Source organism: Diadema antillarum, unplaced genomic scaffold (assembly GCF_040938485.1).
Source record: "Diadema antillarum isolate AM-2024a unplaced genomic scaffold, OU_Dant_1.0 scf00000035, whole genome shotgun sequence".
NCBI lineage: Eukaryota > Metazoa > Echinodermata > Echinoidea > Diadematoida > Diadematidae > Diadema > Diadema antillarum.
Genome location: NW_027270924.1, coordinates 1038920 through 1052960, shown reverse-complemented (window position 1 = coordinate 1052960; position 14041 = coordinate 1038920). Strand labels below are relative to the sequence as shown.

Genomic DNA, 14041 nt, shown 5'->3' with positions numbered 1-14041 from the left:
CAACATTTGTTGTATATCTGTGATACTTGTTTTGCTTACATGTTGCTACCAAATTATGTTTTCATACTACACAGTGTATGGGATAGTGTTTGTTAAACTCATTACTAAGGATTTAATCTTGAATCATGCTGAGCTAAGTACGAGTGAAATCTTACATTTACAAATGTATTGCCTTTAATACTGTTGCCAGGAATGCCTTTGGTGTTCTTTTCAGTGTTCATAATTCGTAGATTTATATTGCCATAGTGCATGCGGATCAACACAATATGTTTTCATACTATACCATAGTGTGTTTTTACACTCATTAGGATTTTCTTTTTGAATCACGCTTGAAGCTATCAAGGGCAAGTGAAATTGTGCACTATATTGATGTATTGCCTTATATAATCTTGCCAGACAGTGTTCATTATTCATGAATTTTATGTTGTTGCCCTATTGCATGTCCATTATAGATGTATATGCATTTGATTTTGTGATTACAATAGTTGTCACAAATTTGCGACACTGGTGGTCTTGCCTATCATTTGCATAATATGTTCCTGACGCATGTACTGCCTGTGATTATAGCCGCCGTATTAGGTATGATAATGGTACGTGTACTTCAAGCAAATGGTATATCACTTTACTGTGGTTGATTCTCAGCAATCAACTTTGACCTTGATGAATGTCAAATAAATTGTAAAAAATCAGGAAAATTAACTCTGTCCAACTTAACTTTCTGTTTTTTGTGGAAGACAATCTTGAAAGGAGTTATGCTTGTAATGTGTGTGTGTGAGTGTGTGAATACATATATATATATATATATATATATATATATATTATGTATATATATATATATATACATAGATAATTATATATATATATATATATATATATATATATATATATATATATATATATTGATTGAGTACCAGGTAGTCTACATGTTGGTGCAGCAATATCATGATATCGAAAGTAAAACAGAAACCAATTTCATGTTGATCACCAACAATTTATTTACAGCACACAAATATTTGAGCGATTCGCTCTTTCTCAAGTGTTGTTGCAAATCGCTCAAAAATTGGTGTGGTGAAATAAATTGTTGGTGATTAGCATGAACTCGATTTCTGTTTTATTCATGTATACAGATATACAGTGTATACATGCCTATAGGCATATTGCTTCCTATACCAATATGTGCAATAGTGGTAACTACATTGTACTACACACTACTAATGATAATGATAACAGCAGGAATATAGATAATTAAGGTGATGTTGTCTTCCAAATTTCTCATATGTTGAACGAGTGTCAGATGGGGAAGATGTATTACATGATCATATCCACAAATCACTGATTTTTACAACTGGACTGACTGGAAATTTAATTTGACCTGTTTAATGGGAGAAAAATCAAAAGCACGAACACACATCTTCTTATAATATCATTGGAGGGGAAAAAATGCAAGACATAGGGGTGAGAGGGGTATCAGAAAAATGGCAGGACACAGACAAGGACAGGCGCGCGTCTTAGATTATTTTATACCAAAGCAGATCACGTCTCCGAAGTCAAATAGATCTATCCGAAAGGGGAAAAAACACCTGTTTCAATACAGTCAACTTTCAGGGAAGAGTGTGAAATAAATAACATAAATGAGTACATGAATCTGTGGTCAACGCTGGATTGAGAAGTACCAGTTTGACAGTTTACAAGTTCAAGTAAATATCAAGGGCTATAGCGGCTGTCATACTGTCCGATCAGTGAGTTGACCGTACCGTACTCGCGAGGAGCTGCGGAGGTACCGCTAAGCAACATGGCGGCGTGTGCACTGAGGCGTCGCATCCGGGGTGCGCGGTGGCAACGCCGAGCTCAGCGGGTTGTGAATGGGTATGATTCTTCTATGTGTAAGAGTTCTGTGGACTAGGGCCGTGGGGGCTCGGGTCCCCACACTTTTTGGTTTGTGCACCATACAAAAGAATACATAAGGTGTCATCACTTTGGGCCCCCACACTTTTTTCAACCCGGAAGTACGTAAGTGGCACTAAAATGGGAGGGGAGAGAATGAGCTGAGGACCTTTTTTTTGTTAGCTGAACAAACCCGGAAGTGGACGGGGAGAGATGAGCTGAGGACCTTTTTTTTTTTTTTTTTTTTTTTTTTTTTTTTTCTTGTTAGCTGAAGAAACCCGGAAGTGGACGGGGAGAGATGAGCTGAGGACCTTTTTTTGTTTTTGAAAACACTGCGCCGGCCCTGTCTGTATTGATTAGTATGAAATTTGGCTCTTCGATTTGAGAGATACCCTGGGATACTAACAGAATGTAGTAATTTGTATATCCTTTCTCAACTTGATTTCCATGCTGACAGTAGGCAGCGATCTTCCCTAGATATCTAAACCCGTAATGCCGAGACATTGTACCAGTCTCCCATAGCACGCTGACCTACAGTGGTGTCAGGTGGTGGGTGTGTGCGGTCGGCCTGATGATGTACTGTACCATAGAACCTCTTTGCCCGATACTCATTCACACAAAGCTAGCTAGCTGCTTGTTGCCGAGTAGTATGCTGTAGGACCTAGAGAAATCGTGTGGAAACGGAACAGATCATATGACAGTCAACCTACCTTCCCAGGGGCGAGCTCAGCTCAAGTAACTTGATACTCGTACTCACAAACGACACGCATTTGACCTCGTTGGTGACGTAGAATCCTATCCCTATCTATCCTACAGTCCTTTGTATTAATTAAACCAACAACCACCATCGTAGACCCTTTGCCTTGTGTTGTTACGTGGGTAGTGCTCAGTAAAACGCATTAACGCCGCGGTTATAGGCTTGTTGTGTAGAAACAAAGTCAATCTAGGCCTACCTGTTCACGAGAAAGAGGGTGCTCTCTGATTCCATCGCCTCGGATCCAGCTCAAACCGACATCGATTCATACCATCTGATCAGACTGCCATTGGTGATTGTACCCCATTAGTGTAAGTACAGTGTCAGTAACGTTAGACTTATCTGTTTTACACGTTGTTCAATCACAACATTGCCATTGTCATTGACACTAGAAAGTCTCTGTGTGTTTTTAGCTCAGTAATTTATAGGTTGTCTGTTTACTCTGGTTTTTTTTTTTTTTTAAATAACAGTTAACGTTAACGCCTATAAGTATAACGGTTAGGTCTAACGCCTAATTTATTAGTAATTTTGCAGAATTCTTTTCTTGTCAAAAGTTGTGATGTTTAATCACTTTTAACATAAATTTAATATTACATTTTTTAGGGGGGATGTTGGATGTATGATGTATATCTTAATATATAAGTTGTAACTTGTTAGCTTAACAAATTTTTAACTTAAAGAGTAATATTGCATTATAGGCTCCTTAAATTTCATAAATCTGAATCACATGCTACAGCTCTGGCCTGGTTTCGATGGCAGTGTGTGCACATTCTAGATTGTCATAGCAGGTCAGGTGCTAACTAAACTATACACAGCCCAGTCGCTGTATCGCACAGCGTATTAGCAGCGTCTGGTCAGGCTAGTGCTAACTGCGATCAGCATGCTTCAAGTTAAGTGGTTAATAAAAAGGAAAAACTGACAATGTGGCTTCAAAGCTTTTTGCTTGCCCAAAAAGCAAAACAGTTTAGGTCTAGAAGCTTTGAACATTTTAAGATTTGATCATTATTCTAATTTGGGGGATATATACTTTTCTTTGAGTGAACAAAGGTAATTGACAAAGATAGTATTAGTAACGTTAGAGAGACCGACATATATCATCATTTACATTTGTGATAGTTTTGCAAACTTTGATGGATGAATGCTTTCAGTGCTTGCATTCATGAATTCCATAGACATTTGATGCAGAAGATTGCAAGATGTAGAAATGGTAACTACAGAGTTAAAGCTAGTTCCATCTGTCACCTTGTTCCGAAGCAGGTGTCCAAAGAACTTTCGACATGGCAGACTCTGTGTTCACCAAGCCGCTGAATTTCATTGATGGGGAGAGGGTTTTGCCCACCAACACTGATGACTCCCAGGACTTCAAAGTCTATGAGCCAGCCACAGGTGAGAATCTTTGTGAAGGAGGAGGAGGAGGAGGAAGAAGAAGAAGAAAAGGAGGAGGAGGAGGGGGAGGAGGAGGAGAAGGAGGAGAAGGAGGAGGAGGAGATGGAAGATGAAAAGGAAAAGGAGGAGGAGAGGAGGAGGAAGAAGAGGGAAATCAAAACAGCTGACCATCAAATTGCACATACTAAACATGCATACCTACATTCCTAGGCATAGATATCAATGGTATAGATTTTAGCAATGGATACCAGGTATCATACATTTGTAGATAGGCCCTAAATACCGGTATTGTAACGTAACTGTAATCCTCCAGTTATACTTTGGGTTCTTTTACTGGCTTGAGTATCGTAAGGTCACAGCCATTTCAGTTAAAATGACTTATTTCATTACAGTATGTTTACGTACTCTCCCCCCCCCCCCAATTTCTCCCCTGAATCAGTGTGACATAATACATAGATCCAAATTTTTGCCAGTGATTTCAATTGTGAATTGACACTTTAGTGTTGGGAATAATTTAAGGAATTTGGTCTTTTGTTATCATTTTTGATAATCATTGTGTATTATGATCTTTTTCAGCACTTTTGTTCTGAGTGCTTTGATATCAGTATGATGGTTGCAAGAAGAAAAGACATGATGAAGAACATACCAAGGATGACTATTCATTGAAGAGTTCTTGTGGCTCTGTGGATAAGATCGTGGTCTATCAATCATAAGGTCTATGGTTCAATCCCCCTGGCAGCAGTGGTTGTGCCCCTAGGCAAGGCACTTTATCCTCAGTGCTAGTCTTTCGGAGGGACATGAAATCCTCGGTCCTGTGGTTGCTTGTTTTCAAACATTTATTGCTTCCATATCATACATGTAATTAAATACAAGCTAATGTAATTCTCCATGCAGTGTGATGAATGGAATTCCAGCGAAAGGCAAATTGTGAATGGAGTCAATCTCTTTTGTTTACAGGCAAAGTTCTGTGCGAGTGCAAGAGTTGTAGCAAAGAGGATGTGGATCGTGCGGTGCAGTCAGCCTTGGAGGCATTTAAGGTGTGGTCGGAAGTCCCAGCCCTGGAGCGAGGGCGCATCCTCCAGAAGACTGCCAGAAAGCTGGAGGTGAGTAGATGAGGCATGACCAGGAGTCAGAATCTGATTTTTTTCTTTCTTTCTTTTTTGGAAAAATCAAACAAACATGTATGTTATGACATCTACCATAGAGCAAATACTGACTTGCAGAGCAGTGTAAAGAAAGTACAGAATATGTCATATATTTCTTGAGTATGATATCTTTAGAAATTCGGACTTGAAAGACAGTTTTGCAAGTACAGTAATCCTCTCCTAAATTAAATCTGAAGGGTCCAGAGAAAATCGTTTGACTTACGTGAGTTTTGACTTTCACAAGAGAATTAACAAATATTTATATCCTTTTTTGAGGTAGAATTTTTCAGTGACTTAGCCAATTTTTTTTCGACATGTGCGAGGTCAACTTTAATAAGCAAGTTTGACTGTACTTGAATTCATGATTGATAATGAGTTACAGAATGAGAAATATAAATTGATACTTGTATTCCTCTACAGTTGAACAGTTAGAGATTTCCCGTCTAAGATTACAGTATACAGTGTCTGTGTTACTTGACGAAATATTTTGTGCATTGTTGATTTTGCGAAACTCATGAAATTATCCAAATTAATACATCCAATATTTACAGCATATACAATACTTCATGGAATACTATTCAAGGGCATTCACTAACACACTTCGTGCAGTATGTCTGTCTGGTGTAAGTGCCATTGTTCCATGCAATTCCCCTCATGAAAGACAGAAAAGCCCTTCAAAAGAAATGATCAATTTCTGTGAATCTGCAAGGACAATACTTTAAGGGAGTACCCGGTATCACGTAAAAGTGGCAACGATCTTGCAATTTTTGTTTCGTCACAATCATCCTCTTTCCCTTTCGTTGTAACCCAAGGACCGTCTGGAAGAGTTAGCCATTTTGGAGACCAGGAACAACGGCAAGCCCATATGGGAGGCCAGAGAGGATATCAGGAACATCGTCGAGTGCCTGGACTATTTTGGTGGCTTGGCTCCGGGCATCGTCGGTGAGGCTCCTTTGCATGTATTGCCACATCTTGTTTAATTTGCGCATGTGACTGTGAACAATGTTACGTTTCTAGGAAAACAAGTGACACATCAAAATTCCATGACCTTTTATCAATGTACATTGTCGTGTCAGCCTTTCAATCTGGACATTGGAAGGGATTTTTACTTGACCCACCCTAAATTCAACTTGAAGTAAAAAAAAACAAACACACAAACACACATACACACACACACATAGGTGAAACAAAACCACAGTCCCTCATATGGATGGTTGTTGTTCAACAGGGACCTGTGGTAAGAGCATGGAATCCCTACTCATGACCTGCAGGTTTCAGGAGATCTTTGTCAATCAGCAAAAGAAAGAGTTCCAGAGGAGGTGCTGGATGAGGCAAAAAGATACTGGAAGATTCCAAAGCAATATGTAGATGTTTGAATGTAAATTTGCAGGGTGTATCCCAGTTAAAACAGAGATGCAAATGTTACTCACTCAAAGACAATAGACATGATTTCGCTGGTTTTTGTTAACGCAATGGGGTACGTATCATATTTGTCTTAGGGGAGCATGTGCCTTGTTCGGGCGGATCCTTTGGTTACACCCGACGTGAGCCCCTGGGTGTGTGCGGTGGCATAGGGGCGTGGAACTACCCCCTCCCTAACATTGGCTGGAAGGCAGCGCCAGCTCTGGCCTGTGGGAACACCATGGTGTACAAACCATCCCCTTTCACTCCAATCACAGCTCCAATCCTGGGGGAGATATTCACCGGTAGGTAGCTAAAGTCAATGAGCAAGACAGTCATTTTATTTTTTTTTTTTTGTGTGTGTGTGTGTCTTTCCATCATTTTTTTTCCCCCAAACTTCAGTCCTCCCTTATAACTTTTTCTCAATTATCAGCACCCTCAGGGTTACTGTAAAACCGGAAATTTCGAATGCATGGAACATTTTCTCAAATTTTGTGAGGAGCAAAGAAAGTAATATACACATGAAAGATTTTGTCTGCATAAAGCCTTGAATGCCAGTCACCAATTTATGAAAGTTTCATGCCGTGAATGTTTCTGGTTTTACAATGAAGTGCTGCTGCTAAAATACCTCTCGCACTATCACTCATCTGTGCAAGAAATGTTTTGACGGGTTAGAGATGAGTGGATGATCCATTCCCATTGGGAGTGTGCGTAAACAAGGAATACAAAACTTCAAAATCTCATTTCATATTCTGACAGTGGTATTACAGATTTGTAAGTTGGAAATGTTTTTGGAATACACTAGAGAGTTCATCATTTCACATGTACAAGATACTAGCAACATGATTTTCCTTTTGAATAGTCAGCGAAAACACTGCTGTAACGAGCAAGAAATATTCAGAACATCTGTCATGTGAGTATCCAAAATACAGGAGAGGACTAAAAGTGCAGTCAGTATCCTTTGATTTTTCTTTTTCTAGGGGTGAATTTTGTTGATGACAGTGCCAAAACCTTTTTTGCCTTCCTTTCAAAACATAGAGTGTGGCCTACCCAAGGGAGCCTTCAATGTAGTCCAGGGCCAGGGCCAGACTGGTGAGTTCCTTTCCTCGCATCCTGACGTGGCCAAGGTCTCCTTCACAGGGAGTGTTCCCACAGGAAAGAAGGTCAGGAGACTCCCCATAAATATCTAGCATAGTATGAGACATTTATATAATATTGACTGGCCTCGAGGGAGATACCAGAAGATATTGCCCAAACTGAAAAAATATTGCCCGAGTCGAAGACGAGGGCAATATTCTTTCAGTGCGGGCAATATTTATCTGATATCTCCCTCAAGGCCAGTCAATATCATAATTATTACCTATCCCCTATGCAAAATATAGATCAAGCCACATTTGACAACCAGTAGATCATCACCAACATGTCGAATAATTGAAAATTGTTCATCATTGTATACCATTCAACTCCAACTTCCAAGATGTATGTGGTTGTAACAGGCGAACTTCAGACATCTGAACGTTTTTACACTTTATTTTTGCTTTTGTTTCAATTTGGAGAGTTGTAATAACTGATTGTCATTGTGCAGTTATTGAGCACAAATGACTAGTCATTGTTTGACGTGTAGTGCTGCTGGAAGTGGTCGACCTTGTATGAGTTGATTTATCGGCGTTTTTCTGCGGTGCGTGTAACCAACACTCAGCGACGTCCTTGAATGTCTTCGCTTTGTGGTCGACTGGAATATTTACATTTAAAGTGATTGGCGAGACCAGAATGTTTACAGTGCACTCCCGTTATAACGAACACGGTTATAACGAAATTCGGGTTATAACGAAGCAAAAATTTGGGCTGCAATGTCATCCACTCTATGTATTTTTATGGTCTATTTGTTCTGTTATAACGAAATTCCGATATAACGAAAGAAAACTGCTGGTCCTGAGGACTTCGTTATAACAGGAGTCCACTGTATATGTAAAAACCTCGTGATATGCTCTAATGTCGCCTGCTGAACTCCACGACCCTGCAAAATACCAACTGCAATTGCCTCGTATAGGTAATAATAAGGTTTATTTGAAGTGTTTCCCTAACATGCAAAGGTAATTTTCTTGTATTTTTAAACAAAATTTCCAGAGAGAGAGAGAGAGAGAGAAATAAAACAAAGATTTTTTTCATAAACATCAACATCAAAGTTCGATGGTCAAATGAAATCAAGATTTTAAAAAAAGAACAACTTGTAAATGGGTGTAATGCTGTGAGTATTCATGCTTTGCTGTTAATTTTTCAAACACTTTCTTTATTCATAAATTTTTTTCTCTTCTGTTTTTTTTTTAATGATACTATTATTAGGAGGCTTGCTTTGCACGAATGTATTGACGTCATGTTGGCTCTTAAATGTTGACTTTATTGACCGATTCTGTGACGCGCTATGTGTATTTTTGGCATGGGCAGCGCCATTACTCGGTGTCTCAGCCGACCCCCCCCCTTCCCACTCCCCACCCCTCTCCCTACATTAGCACGCACGCAGAATGAAAAACGGCTTTAGCCAATGGGCATCTCGTACTGAGTGCGCGAACCTTTGTTACAAGTGCTTGATAGACATGTTGCCCGGGGTGGGGGAGGGGGGGGGGGGGGGGGTCGTCTCAGACACCCACTATGGTTGTGCCCAGTGCCATGAAATGTCTGCTGCCCTCAACGAACCCGAATCGGTCAGTAGGGACAAGTGCAAACATAATTACAGTTGTAACATGATGCAGTGAATGTCAAGTGCTGCATTACTTGACTATAATGAGATTTTTGTTTTTCTCCTTGTCTACTGCAGATCATGCAGAGCTGTTCAGGCCGTGTTGCCAATTTGACGCTGGAACTTGGAGGCAAGTCTCCACTTATCATCTTCAACGATGCCGACATGGACAACGCCGTCAAGGGGGCAATGATGGCTAACTTCCTGACACAGGGCCAGGTAAACTCCCTTCCCGTCTTTATCAATCATTGCTTGTCTAGAGTGTCACTCATATTTACAGATTTGAAGAAACAATGATAATGAGGGTTATGATGATATGATAGTGATGATGATGGTAATATCAATATGACAGTAATAATAATAATAATAATAATAATGATAATAAGAATGATAATAATAATAATAATAATGATAATGATAATAATGTAGTTATTATTGTTATTATCATTATCATTATTGTTATTATCATTATTATTATTATCATTATTTTCTTTATGTTTATTATCATTACCACAACAATAATGTTTCATGAGACTGATTTAGTATTGTTATTAAATAGTTATGATAATGGACTGCTCCAAAATTGCTGTCGGGTGGGTAGTTCCTTCTTCACACAATCCAATGTGTAATGTGCTTTATTTTTACATGAATAACCACACAGCTTCCCCCAAAAAAATTCATCCCTGTCAGGTCTGCTGTAACGGGACCCGGGTCTTCGTTCAGCGGGACATCCACGACAAGTTCCTGGACGCCTTCACCAGCAAGACTAAAACCATCAAGATCGGAGACCCGCTCAAAGAGGACACCATGATGGGGGCGGTGGTCAATGAGATCCAGCTGAAGAGGGTCATGGGGTACATCGACGGTGCCAAGAAGGAGGTGAGTCAGATGTGAAATAGGTCCTGGGGACCACTGCAGTCTGTGGGGTCTCTGGCTGTCTCCACACCCAGTCAGCCATGCCTGGTGCTCCGAAGATGAAGTTATGTCTCATCTCTGATTAAGATCTGAATATACAGCATTTTTAGTAAATGTAGTGTTGATTAATCATTGGAGTATGCCAAATTTGAACAACATCAACAAACAAAAACGATGAGGATATTGGTAATGACAAAGTTGTATGTGTTTCAGTGTGCTGTAAAAACTGTAGCTGCTGATTTTGATGTTTGAGATTACAGTCAACCTCACCTAGTTGAATCCAAAGGGGCTGTAGCAAACTCTTTGACTCGGGTGAATTGTGATTTACACATTAGAAATAGCTCATTTTTATATCAGTATGCTATGGGGTATAATTTTTATACATTGCAGCCAATTTTTTTGACTGGTTCAAGGTTGACCACATAATGCATGGTCTGAATGTTTTAGTATCTATGACTTCTAAGTAGATTTGTTATTGTTGAATTTTCTAAAAGAAAATCATAAAACAAAGGGGGAAATGTCCTTCACATGATGAAGTTTGCAGGGGCTTGGATGTAATATGTAGCTTTCCGGTGACTAAACAAACTGTTCTGATTTTTCCGTCAAACCATGGAATCGATCATATCCACTTGCTGTATCGTTGCCGCTCTCGGTCAGGGTGCTACCGTTCACTGTGGTGGGGACAAACACACCCCGTCTGACCCCGCCTGTGCAGGCGGCTTCTACGTCAGCCCCACCGTGCTGAGCGTGGATGACCACATGAAAGTGGCCCGGGAGGAGGTCTTCGGCCCCGTCGTCTGCATCATGCCCTTTGACACAGAGGAAGAGGTCGTCGAGCGTGCCAACAAGACCGAATATGGTCTGGCCAGTGGTGTGTTCACCAGGTGAGTTTCTCTGTGTTTTTGTAGCTCTGAATGTGCATCAAAATGAGTCATGAATATTTGTGATATTATGCATGACCAACAAGCCCGACTTCTTTCTGGCTAGCAGTGTGTTCGCCAAGTGAGTTTCTCTGTGTATTTGTAGCTCTGAATGTGCATCATAATCTGTCGTGAATATTCATGATATTATGCATGGCCAACAAATCTGACTGCGGTCTGGCTAGCAGTGTGTACATCAGGTGAGTTTCTCTGTGTATTTGCAGTTTTGAATATGCATTACAGTTAATCATGAATATTTATGATATTGTGCATAACCACCAAGACTAACTGACTCTGATCCCAACATATGGGACTAACATCATACATGTACTAGAACGCAGTACATGAACAAGGTGTTGGAAAATGCAGATTAGTAGGCATAAGTTTTGGTGCACCTACTTTGTGAATGGATGCTCAAGCTTCCCAATTTCTTTATCCACTGCTGGACTCCAAAATCGTGAATATAATCACTCACAAGATTGTTAGGAGATCCTGATTCAAGAAAAATTGGACTCCAAAAGTATGGCTTATACAGTAGCTGTCATCTGCGAGGTGCAAAAGTGCTATAAACTTTGCTTCTGATTATGCAGTGCTTTTCTATGCATCTGATGTTCAAATACCACTGGCAGGCACTATGTTTTCACTGTAAATCATTTGCTCAATTTTCATTTATGGACATGGAAATTCATATCTAATGGTTTGTGCTTCACAGTTCAATGTCAAAATACTGTACATTATCAGTCTGTTTCACAATTTACGTCGGGTGCAGTCTTGTCACACAACTTGTGTGCTTTTTTATGTGAGACTTTTTGCTCAAATGACACACTTACGAGAGACTTCATGAAATGGATTTTAAAGACTTACTCATAGCTACAGTTTACATATGAACAATTTTAGCCATTCTGAGATTCATGTAAAGACTTGTCTGTGATGGCTTCATGAAACAGACCCCTGGCTATCATTACACACTGAATGAAAATAAGCATACAGTGAAGATTTGTTAGGTTTCATTGATTTGATTTGAATGCCCTCATTCGTAACTACCACTTTCTGCAGTGACATCAAGCGTGCCCATCGCATGGCTGGGAAGCTTCAGGCCGGCTTCTGCTGGATCAACAACTACAACGTCAACCCCTTCGGCCTGCCATTCGGCGGCTACAAGCAGTCCGGTTTTGGCCGCGAGAATGCCCTTGATACCATCAATCACTACACGCAGGTCAAGAGCGTCTACATCGAGCTTGGTGACATTGACTGCCCCTACTAAGCGATTTACACTTCTTCTTCTTTTTCATTGTTTTTGTTTCTTTCTATTTTTTTTAATGGGATACACAAGCAGTATTTGCCTAAAGCATAAGATTGTATGAAGGGAATAATCCTGAAATATTAATGAAGAATGTGTTTCTCTACCGTGATATTAGTTGTGCCGTAAGCACTAAATGTTGCGCAGAGTGACACATACAGTACTAAATGAAGTATAGTATATGTCTGTATATGTTCGTAAGATAATAATTTGTTCTACACATTTTAACCCTGTCATGGATTTAACTCCTAAAGCAATTGCAATCTCAAAGTATTTCTTTCTATTTTTTACCCAGTATATCCCCAGTATATTCCATGCTTTTCATATCTTAATGATATCTGCAAAGTGCAGATCTTCACATGTATTATGCCTGTTTGCTGATTGTACAGCTGATGTAAAACTTGGGTCAGTAATAATAGGTCTTTATTTTTTCGCATCTTTCTCTTCTTCCGTCACTGCCGGAAAATTTGATCAGAAAATTCTATGCCACTCCTGCTAGAAAAAAAAAAAAAAAAGAATTCTGCAAATGATTGGCTTCATTTCCATAGTGCTGGCAGTAGTGCTGGAATTCCCACAGTTCTGAGAGAATCCCTGAGACATACAAACTGTATTTTTTCATTTGATATGTCAGTGATTGAATTGCACTTTGAGTCAGCAGACAATTGTAACCAAAAAAAGTTACATGAATCATGTACAATGTAGTTCCTGTATCAAGACATGATAGATTTACAGGTCTTCCTTTTTATAGGGGAAAAAAATATGATCAAAAGATGTTTGTGTTCCTACAAAGTAGGTAATAAAGGCGTATAATGAGAACAGGGGTATTTTTATGTGACATTTTTTAGAAGTGGGTTTTTGATTACATTATGAATCGCACAGATTTGTTTTAAGATTAAATACATGTTACAATGTACAAATTGTTTTGTCTATATATGCATGAAGCTACAGTTGTACAACACACTGTGGATCCCTGATATATGTCCCGGCGAATCGTGCTGCCAAATGTTGAGACGTAAAATGCATTATGAGAGTGTGTCATATCGTAGACGTTTTCTTCATTTTGTATCCGTGTGAGCGTACTCCTTCTGTAGATATCCCAGAATGCTTTGCAAGAGAGAGGTCTCCTGCCTTGGGCCTGGACTGATTGATTCAAGGCGAAATAGTCATCATGAGAATCCATGTTTTAATGCCTCCACTCTGTTAGTATGCCAGAGGAGTAAGAGTATACACAGACATAGTATTTTTTAAGTTGTAGGGAAACTTGACAAAGTAGACCGCATTTTCTAGTGAGTTTGTAAAGACAATCATTCAAGTTTAGAAGGTGTTGCAGCATTCTTTCCCAACACATTTAAAAGTGTAAAAGATTCCCCTTGACCTTGTAACTTTACAGGTAACTCCTATTACAATGAAGTCCTCGGGACTGACAGCTTTCCTTTGTTATATCAAAATTCTGTTATATAGCCGGACAAATGAAGTAGACGAATAATTATGTGTAGATAATAATTTTGGGACCAGGATTGTTACTTCGTTGTAACGATATTCCATTATACCTGTGTTCACTGTACTTAATTTTTTGTTCAGATGGACAGACATTTTACT

General features: G+C 39.5%; 1 protein-coding gene across 1 annotated transcript; it reads left to right on the top strand.

The window, feature by feature from the left end:
- The first annotated feature begins 3901 nt into the window (after positions 1 to 3901).
- Positions 3902 to 13268, top strand: LOC139743811 (4-trimethylaminobutyraldehyde dehydrogenase-like). Its single transcript, XM_071654271.1, has 9 exons — positions 3902 to 4024; positions 4982 to 5127; positions 5982 to 6111; positions 6669 to 6875; positions 7609 to 7733; positions 9386 to 9526; positions 9998 to 10186; positions 10880 to 11106; positions 12199 to 13268. The coding sequence occupies exons 1-9, from the start codon at positions 3916 to 3918 to the stop codon at positions 12404 to 12406; spliced, it is 1482 nt and encodes a 493-aa protein (XP_071510372.1). The 5' UTR covers positions 3902 to 3915; the 3' UTR covers positions 12407 to 13268.
- Positions 13269 to 14041: the final 773 nt, after the last annotated feature.

Coding starts and splice junctions, on each gene's coding strand:
- LOC139743811 (XM_071654271.1), top strand. CDS start 3,916: ATGGCAGACTCTGTGTTCACCAAGCCGCTGAATTTCATTGATGGGGAG. Junction 6,112..6,668: donor CTTGGCTCCGGGCATCGTCG/GTGAGGCTCCTT, acceptor TATTTGTCTTAG/GGGAGCATGTGCCTTGTTCG. Junction 10,187..10,879: donor TCGACGGTGCCAAGAAGGAG/GTGAGTCAGATG, acceptor GCTCTCGGTCAG/GGTGCTACCGTTCACTGTGG.